We start from the raw sequence: 9,707 nt of genomic DNA on the forward strand, positions 1-9,707 counted from the left end.
CCGATCTACAGGCTTGTTTGTTGGATTTAAGTCTGCCAGACGCTATTGACTATTGTAGCGTTTGTCAGTATGTAGGTTTTCAGGATCAGGCAATACTAGGAAAAAAAAAAAAGAGTAGTTGTACAACTTCTGTTCTAAGCCATTCTTCTTGAACCTTTTCTAGTCTATGCAGATGGTAGTATATGTCTGGATATTCTTCAGAATCGTTGGAGTCCTACTTATGATGTCTCCTCCATCTTAACATCCATACAGGTAAAAAGAACTCTGCATGAAAAGGCAGAATGGAATTAGCATGCTTTGACAAAAACAGCTCAGGAAACACTTTTTCTTTTTTTTCCTCCTGATAGCCAGTATAGCAGCTATACCTTGATATTTGCTAAAGTATGAATACTTCCCTGATGTAAATTGACTATACAGTGACAGCAGGTGGTCACTACAGACACCCATCCAGCCATTGCACTCCGTGGGTATTGCTGCTCGGCTGCCAGTTAAACACTTGCACTGCTAAGAGGAAGATGGATAGCAAAAGCTTCCAGTAACTTCCAACTGTAGTAGTGCAATGATGTACCTTACCTGTATCTAGATCAACTTCTGCATGCTTATTAGTATGGATAGTTTAAGTAATATGTTGGAAAACTATGCATACTTTCAAGTGCCTAAGAATGTTTTTCTCTCTGCACAGTCTCTATTGGATGAGCCAAATCCTAACAGTCCAGCAAACAGCCAGGCAGCTCAGCTATACCAAGAGAATAAGCGGGAATATGAAAAACGGGTTTCTGCAATAGTAGAACAGAGCTGGCGTGACTGTTGACCCAGGATGATGCAAATGAACACTCTGTTGATGAGGAAAATAAACAAAGTGTCTGAGTCATCTTTTTCCTCCTAGCATTTACTTTGAAAGCAGAATAGCTGTTGTGCTGTTGCCACCCTCCCTTGCTGAAGCTTCTTCTCCTTGGACATCAGAAAGCACCCACTTTGAAGTCAAATGTTCTGTACTTGGGTTACTTGCAAAAGAGTTACTGATGCTGAATTCATTTTCTGTGGTCCCTCTCCAGTCTTAGGGCAGTATTGTGCATTTCTGTAGTGTACACTAAGCTTTTAATTGTAATTGTGTTATACACAGTGATGCTTATGTGTAGCTTGATAAAAGGGATGTTTATATACATACACATTTTTAAACTGATATTAACTAAAGTGCTGATCTGTCCAGGCTGGTCATTTACCTCTACTATTGGTTTAGACCCCACTGCATTTGTAAGTACTGAGTGAAGAAATAACCTCGTTTCCCTTTTGTATTGGTTTATCAACTCCTTATTCGTGGAAAAAAAAAACTCTAAACCGATTCCAATTCAAATATTTAGTAAGACTGTGGAATGCTAGTTACTTCTGCACTTCACATGCAAGATTTATGTACAGATATACATAAATCACTACAGTTGTGGTACTTTGATCTTTGCTTAGGGTGAGAAACAACCCCCTTTTTTTTATTTTATTTTAAAGGACATGCCTACAGAGACTGCTTCAATAAGTTTCTATAGTCCTGTCACTGAGGCATTACTGGACAAAACCAGGTAGAGCTGTGGTACTCTGGGCGAAAGACCTTCCACATCAGAAAGAGGTAAAACCTGAAGTGTTCCAGCGGTGGAATTATTCTCATTTGGTGTCTTTCATTTCCCCCTTATCTTTAGCTGAGAAAGATAAGTTCTTTGGGATCCAACTTTGCCTTGTGGAAAGCGTGAATAAAGTACGGGGTAGGCACTTGAGTCTCTGCAGTTTCTGCTCTTCGTAGATTACTGTGTGGTTTGTGTGAGCTACTGCTGCATGCTTTAGTTTCCCTTCAGTTTTATGAAAGTATTTTTTCAACTCTGAAAAAACATTTGTAAGTCCAGACTCACTTTTTTTGTAAGGCTAAGTTTCTACATTTGGATACAGTACCTTAAGCAGCAGTGTGGGATGAAACCTACAATTGTGTTGTCCACTGTTCCAGTGTCTTTTGTGTGCACATTGGTCTGTTGAGAAGTTTAACTTTGCACAAGTAACCCATGTAAGAAACTGTACATTTTTCAAAAGTTGTAAATAAAGTGTAACCTTAGTGCTTATTGTATAAATAGGCAAGAGGTGTATAACTGTGGTTCTTTTAACTGAGATGGTAGGAGTCTGTTGTGGGATCAAGCTCCAGGTAGACTCTCACAGCAGGACTGGGAAGTGCTTCCGGACCCTTGGGGCAGAAGGTCCTGCGGTTGGGGCAAGGCTGTGCCAGCTGGAGAGTGGGGACAATACACAGCCCTGCAGCCGGGAGGAGGCGTGAGGGGCAAAGGAGGAAACACAGGCTGAGAAATGGAGAAGCAGACACAAGTCTTAACCAAAAAAAAAAATCACCTTCAGGAAGCTCAGCACTGTATCATGCCTATGAGTGAACTGTTGACAAAAAAAGGAGCCTATGCTAATGAGTTAGTTACAGCAACTTAATGGCCTCAGTAACAAATCGATACAGGAATTGTATTTATTTTCCTCCTGTCTTCTAAGGGAGAGAACAGGATTTAAAATGACTGACACATAACAAAAACGAGTACTGCTGCTTAGTTCTACAATTAAGATAGGAGCTGCCAGGCTCTTTCAAAAAACTGTATCAGGATTTGTACCTGCTGTGGCAACAGCTCAATAGCCCAAACAGGTCTTTTGTCTTACATTGAACAGCCTTTTACTGGTGAAGTCCTACCTAAGTTACAATTGCTTGTTTTCCTAAAGGACAGTGTCTTAACTGGGCCATCATAATGGCTAGCTGTGGCAGTCCCTTAGGTGTGCGTGGAGCAGGCAGGACAGGGTGAGTCTGCCTCCAGTAATCCTGTTTGTTTCTTAAGCATTCCCTCTGCAAGACAGTCTCAAGTCAGAGCCAGTCAAGCAATGAGCACCGTAGTTACACCCACTGTTATAGACAAGTGCAAAAAAACCCCAACAAACCACCCAACCCCACTGCCTGCGCTGACAAGGAGAACTGACGCCAGCCCCGAGTACTTTAACCACTGCCCCTGCACCAGCTGTAGCGATTTCTGCAACCTATTGCAAGCAGGACCCTTTCTGAATGGTCCCAGTCATTCTGATGTCACAGAAGCCCTTGCATCAGTCCCTCCATTTTTCTAGTTGTCTTGCTACTCACTAAAAAATAAAAAATTAAAAAAATCTTAAGGCAGTGAGAAACAAGAGCAGCACAGAGCTGGGGTGGGAAATCTCAGCTTTACACTGCTCTTCACGCAGGTCTTCATCCACTAACTTCATTTTAAACCCGGTACTGGCTCTCCAGCAAGATTATAGCTGTATAAACACCCCGGTGGCAGCAAGGCTGGCAATGCCTTAGCTCAAACAAGTAACACCCAGTTACCCACACCTACAGCCACTAACTAGGCAGGACGGCAACAGCCGGGTCCTGCACAGCAGCACCGCACTTGGCAAAGATGGGGGCTGAGAGTCACAGCTGCTACCCAGGACAGGGACAGTACCGCCCTGCACAGATTGATGCGGGACGGCGACCCCTGCTGAGGTACCCTCACGTTTAGCCTGTGCTGTGTCCCCCCCACCCCAAAAGAGGCATTTTTCATCCCAAACACTGCAGTGGTGCTCTCAGCACAGTCAAGTTAGGGAGGGGGAGCTGCGCACCGGAGTGCAGGAATATCTGCCTAGAAAGTACCAGGCTGCTTCCACTCCTACGTCACCATCTGCTACAGCCCAGCATTTTGGAGAGCAGAATTCAGGAGAGGGAATAATGCGCACAAAAAAACCCAAAACAACAAAACCAAACTACGAAAACACTTTCAGAATTAACTGCCAGATTATTTTTCCTACAAAGACAGCACCAGCATGTTTGTAGTCTGGAAGTCCAAGCCAGCAGCAGCTGTGCTGCAGCCATCCAGGCAGGGAGGAGGGCATGCTTGCGCTCTTCTTCCTGAGCGAGTCTTCCCTGCCAGAGCAGCCTCTTCCTTTTCACACTGTGGGGATGAAAGTGCCTCTAACTGCATCTCACCGGGATATTCTGCTTCATTGGTCAAGGTCAGTCACCCCCTCCTCAGCCCTGAAAGTATTTAAAAGGAAAACAGAACAGGAGGTGGGGAAAAAAGGTAGAGGATGATGTAAAAAGATGGAGAGGCAAATACAGGCAGCAGAAAAACAAAAGCAATTGCTGAGACACAACAGGAGAACAGACAAAAATTACTTCATTAGGACTGACTTTGCGCTGAGGAATCATCAGCGGGCCCTACTGGTGACAGAAAAACCCAGCATCTCTCCACACATCTCACTCTTGGCTCTTCCAAGGTCAATTCCTAACCTCCAGGTTTGCCAAGCATGAAGCCAGCGCTCCTTTCAAGGCTCACAAAGCACGGTGTCCTGCGGCACTGCCGGCGGATCAGCACAGGCGAGGTGAGGCTGCTTCCCTGGCAAGGAGCGCGCGCTCCGGCCTCCCGGAGAGAGGCCACGCTCACACCACACGTCAGAGCAACACCAGAACGTTTACTTGTGAATCGCCCTTGACATACACAAGCACAGGTACAGTGACGGAGCAGAGAAATAATTAGGCACAGATTTGATTTTGCTCGGGATTAAAGAGCTTATATTTGAAGTAAAAAAATAAGTTATATAACAGTCCCCACAAGCTCCAGGAGCATCTTTGCTGCGTGGGCCCTGTGTTTACCTCCAGTTTTTATATTTCACACTTTACCGTGGTATTTGCACATGTCAAGGCAAAAATGTACTGGAATTATCTTAGTCCGATACACTGAGGATTAAGGTGCATTCAGGAATTCTCAGTATGGGAGACTCAAGGTAGAAACCTATGAATAAAAGCATACTGTGAAACTGGTTAAGGACATCTCTCTACATACATACATGGCAGAGACAAGAGTGCTATATATATTTCTCAAGAATAAACACAGTTTTTCACACCTTTTTTTATACAAAGTGTGACAAATCCTGTTTTTTTCCAGAAATAAAACTTTATTTTTATTGTCATTAATACCAACTTTACATACAGGTTTACTCCCCCAGACTGCATTTCCTTTGCTTTTTATTATTTTACTTTTTTTTTTTTAAAAAAAAAAGGCATTTTTTTTTCCTTCCTTGGTCAAGAAGAATAAGGGAACTATAATTTTAAATTATGTCAAATTCCTTCTTGTTGGACATGTGTTTTTTTCTTATTATAAAACTATTAAAATGTGAAGGAACAAGTAATATCAAAGACACATACAGTAACAGCACTACTGCTTTTGGGTTGTGCTAATATACTTGGACAGAACTTGGTCAAGTTCTAAATGTCTAACAACATTTTAGAAATTATATTAACGACGTAAAAGACTTTAGCGTTAATATAACCCACAAAAAGAAAAATGCAGCATCTCTTTCTTCAATCCAGTATCTAGGAAGCTCAGTCTCCAGTAAAACGGGACACCTAACCTCAGTTTGCTTGAGGCATAATAAGCTCATAATGCCCAACCTGGCCTTCTTGCTTCAGCTGGTCTAACAGATCTTCCTTGCGCCGCTTCCTGCTTACCACCAAGTATCTGTTGTGGCCCTGCCCATGAGATTTACTTTTAAGACCATATTTTTGGGCGATCTGATGTATCTGCTTCCGCTCGTCCATGGTCAGTTCTCTAGAGAAAGTCAAGTCAATGTGACTGTCTGAGCGTGCATAGTTCCGAATGATCTCTTCAATATCTCTTTTAGCGATTTTGTTCACCCTTTCTACATCGAGCCCAAGTCCTTCCCTTTTAAACTGCTCCTTCACTGAAATCGGCTCTCTAATTCCTTCACCATCTTTCCCTAGCCACCGCCTGTCCAGCCCATCTTTCTTAAAATTTGATTCCCAATGTTGTCTTCTTTGATCTTCTGTTTGAAAGCCTCTTCCGCTGATCGACCCCGAATCTCATTTCTGGAGATGACGTCTTCGACGGTGCCTTTCTTCAGGTTATTAACAACAGTTGGCTGAGTCTTTTTGAGGATTTTCACAGCTTCCTCTGCTGCCTCATGCTTGACAGATTTCTTCACTCCAACTGCTTCTGCGATGAATTCGTCTTCAAGCAGCACCTTGCATTTCCATCGCATGCCAGTCATCCTTTCAAAGACATATTCCACCGTCATCTTGTTGAACTGGGCGGTGTCATTCAGCGTACACACTGGATTGCTGGAGTTCTCATAAACCACGAGGTCCTTCAGGTCCTTCTTCCTTCCGGAGCCCCGCGACGAGCAGCCCACTTTCTGAACCTGGGTCACCTTGATGGCTGCTATATTTGACTGCACCTTCTGCAGAATTTTCAGTGCCTCCTCAGCTGCTGCATGCTTGCTGGTCTTTTTAGTGCCAAACCCCTCGGCTAGGCAGTGATCTTGTAGATACACCTGACAACGCCACGAGCGGTTGGGCATTAATTCATATTTATATTCAACAGACATTTTGTTATATGAGGCAGAATTATTAAGTATTCCTATTGCGTCGCTGGCATTCTCTGTCAGGACAAAACTAGTCCAGTGTTTGTTGGTATTAGTGGAACCTTTCACGGATTCAGTACCAGGCTGCATCGGGACACAGTCCCTGTTGGCAACTACAAACTCCTCATGAGGTTTGAGAGCAGGAGGGAAATCTGGGCGACTCACGCCTGCCTCACACACCACCAAGTCTTCGTGATAGGTGTGCTTGAACTTCCGCTGAACAACTCTAACTTCCACAGACTTCTTGAGCAGCTTGACTGCCAGTTCTGCCGCACGATCCCTGGATCCGTTTTTGCTGCCGGCATAACCGGTGGCCAGGTAGACATTCTGACATCGCACTTCACAAGCGAAGCCATCTGTTAGGAGCTTCTTGCTCTTGGGGAGGTCAGCAGGGGCGATTTCTTTCAAAGGAACATAAATATATTCAGGATTTGTCTTGCATGCCTGAATTGAACGTGTCAAAAGATACGTAAAGTTAATTTTATCAGTCCCAGTGTTTGCATCTGGGTTAGTAAGATTTTTCCAGACAGCTGCTGACAGTTTCTCGACAAAACTCTGCTTCAGCATTATAGCTGACGGAGGGAAAGTCTCTGATGCAGACTGGACAGTTGAAGGAGAAATAGAAACCTGCAACATGTTGCTTGTGGTGGAGTCCATACTATTCACAGCCTTCTTGGCTGCTGCTGCCGCCTGGCTGGCAAAGCCAAACCCAGCTGAGTTGGAGAGCTGGGGATCCGCCTCCCGGGCACTCGCAAAAGAATTCGTACAGTTTTCAGCTGGCTGTGCTATGCTGTTTGTCTGTGCCTCCTGGTTCACCTCCTGCATTTGGTTATCCAGAGAATCTTCCTTCTTATCATCCTTCTCGGCACTGGTGACAAAGTGTATGGGTTCAAAACGTGGTCGCACCCGGAACCTGGGGACCATCTTTTTGGGCGGCTCAGGAATCTCTTCTGGCTCTGGACCTAGGGGGTGGAAGAAAATGACAAGATTACCAATATGTGCTATGACAGGGAGACAATGCTTTCACAGAGCGATCTCCAGGCTCTGAACACAGGATTCCTACTTTTTAGCCACAAACCAAGAGGCTTCCTTCCAAAGACATTCACAATTAATCAAGTAAGACCATTGATTCTTGCGCAGGTCACTACAGTGGTATCTCCAGCTTCACAACTACGATACAAAAATCTCTACATACTTAGTTACAATGGATTTTAGGTCTGAATCACTTGCTCTGCCCAACATTGCCCACTGAACCCATCCAGTCATTTCTGAAGTTAATCCATTCGAAGCTACTAAAACAAGTAACACCAGAGCGGGACTAGAGCCTCAGCTCTGACTCTGCTGCAAGGCTGTGGGATGATCCCAGATAAACTACTTTATCTTCAGGTCTTCTCATTTGGTGGAAGAACACAGTGATACTGAACCCTCCCTTCCAAAACACGCAGGGCTGTTAATGACAGTGTTAATAGAAGCATATTTTCTGTAAATATAACTGCCCTTGGCTAAAGGATACCAAAGATGGAGAAATCTGCCCAAGCCCCAGGCGATTGCTGCAGTGGCTGGGGGGACCCATTACACATTGCTGGAAGACCTCTTGTTTTTTAACTAGAAGAAATACAAATGAGGCAGAATATCCTGATAAGCCCAGCTACTGCAGAAAATGAGAATCAAATAGCTGATATGTTACATCTAAAAGATGGTTATACAAGACTCCTCCTGTGAAAGATTTAGCCCCCGCACGCTGAAGCAGTACATGTGTGTAATTTCATCAGGGGAGCAAAAGGCCACCTCAGTGCCTTGGAATGAGCTGCCTAATCCAATGCCAATGTGTGCAACCGTAATAGAGGTCAGGCAACACATCTGCCTAGACATCACACTACCATAGCGTATTTATCATAGCCTAGTTCACTGCAGATGAAAAAAACCACTTCGCATATAGCATAAACAGGCCTTCCTCTTTAAATTAGGTGACAAAGCTCTTACATGTGTTAAATACTTCATTTGTCAGTTTTGATGAATTATGGCAAGGTTTGCATTTCTTGCTCAGTTTGGTATTTTGATGATTGCACTGCAGCAGCATCTAATGGCTCTCACCAGCAGAACAGCTCTTTATGCTGTCTAACACGCAATAGAGAACCCTTCCCCTCAGAGCTGCTGCCTGAGAGACAGGCAAAACATGGGAGAAAAGCAGTATTTTTGTCAGTTTTGCAGCCAGCCCATGGAAGCACAGAAAGATTGTTGGGTGTCAAAGGAAGGGAAGAAGCTTTGGCAGAGCTAGGGATTATATCCAAGCCCAGAGGAGTCCTGTGCTGTCTGACCATTTGCGCTTTCAACAGCCAAGCTACTGACTGAGGCTGCCTCACAAAGCAAGCGCCTCCCTGCTCACAAGCACAACCTGCACCCGCACGCATGAACAATTCCCCCACCACTCCCTCCGGAGAGATTGCAGGGAGCTCTGAAGGTGCTGCAGAGGAGCCAGTGGATGGAGCTGTTGAACTGCCAGCCCTCTCTGCCTGCTGCATTTTCTCCACTGGAAAAGCTACAGCTGGAACAATCCCTGAGACCATGGGTCTGGGCTGACATATGCAGGACTCCTCCAGGCCCAACAGGGAGGGGAAAAAGAAAAATAATTAAACACACCACCACCCCGCAGTGCTCCAGGCAGGTCCTAACTCAACATCAATAAGCTGAACTCCACATCTCCATGCACACATACAATCCTTTCTCTGGCTGGAACATCACCCCTCAGCACAGCAAAGAAGGACAGACAGATATTTCATTACATAGATTGAATTTCCTAACGCTTAGGATCAATCACCTGATAATTTGAATGAAAAAATGTATTTTCTTAAGCAAAAAGAGAACTCTGTGTGAACAATGTACACCCCACAACACGGCAGAGGAGGGGAAACGGCTGCAGTCTAGCAGAGTACAACGATGGTCACTTCTCTTCAGTTTGCTGTTGCTCTCTTGGAGGCGGTCCCGTGACACGCTGCTCTCCCCATGCTCCCACTAATGCCCACCAAACAGCAACCAAGGGTGTCTCCTTTGACACACAGGCAGATATACTCACTGTCAGATGGAGAGCGGCATCTTTTTAGCTTCTGGCTAGGGACCAACTCGTACGTCCTCATTTCCCCGATATCGATGCCTTCAGCCATCTTGAGAACCTTCTCCATGACCTGCAAGCCGTATCTGTGTGGATTCAACAGCAAACCACTTTAGAACTGGTCCCA

At 44.8% G+C, this 9,707-nt stretch overlaps 2 protein-coding genes across 2 annotated transcripts in view; one reads left to right on the top strand and one right to left on the bottom strand.

The window, feature by feature from the left end:
* Positions 1–2,115, top strand: part of UBE2A (ubiquitin-conjugating enzyme E2A) — a 9,736-nt gene extending 7,621 nt beyond the window's left edge. Inside the window, exons 4-5 of the mRNA XM_009889336.1 lie at positions 164–252; positions 683–2,115. Coding sequence (XP_009887638.1) covers positions 164–252; positions 683–811 — 218 coding nt within the window. The 3' untranslated portion in view covers positions 812–2,115. The remainder of the gene's footprint in view (positions 1–163; positions 253–682) is intronic.
* A 2,858-nt stretch (positions 2,116–4,973) lies between these two features.
* Positions 4,974–9,707, bottom strand: NKRF (NFKB repressing factor). Its single transcript, XM_009889270.1, is given in 3 exon segments — positions 4,974–5,811; positions 5,814–7,433; positions 9,545–9,707. Coding segments are annotated over 3 exon segments (2,094 nt in total). The 5' UTR covers positions 9,651–9,707; the 3' UTR covers positions 4,974–5,443.

The sequence above is a fragment of the Charadrius vociferus genome, unplaced genomic scaffold (genome assembly GCF_000708025.1).
Source record: "Charadrius vociferus isolate BGI_N301 unplaced genomic scaffold, ASM70802v2 scaffold7, whole genome shotgun sequence".
Classification (NCBI taxonomy): Eukaryota; Metazoa; Chordata; class Aves; order Charadriiformes; family Charadriidae; genus Charadrius; species Charadrius vociferus.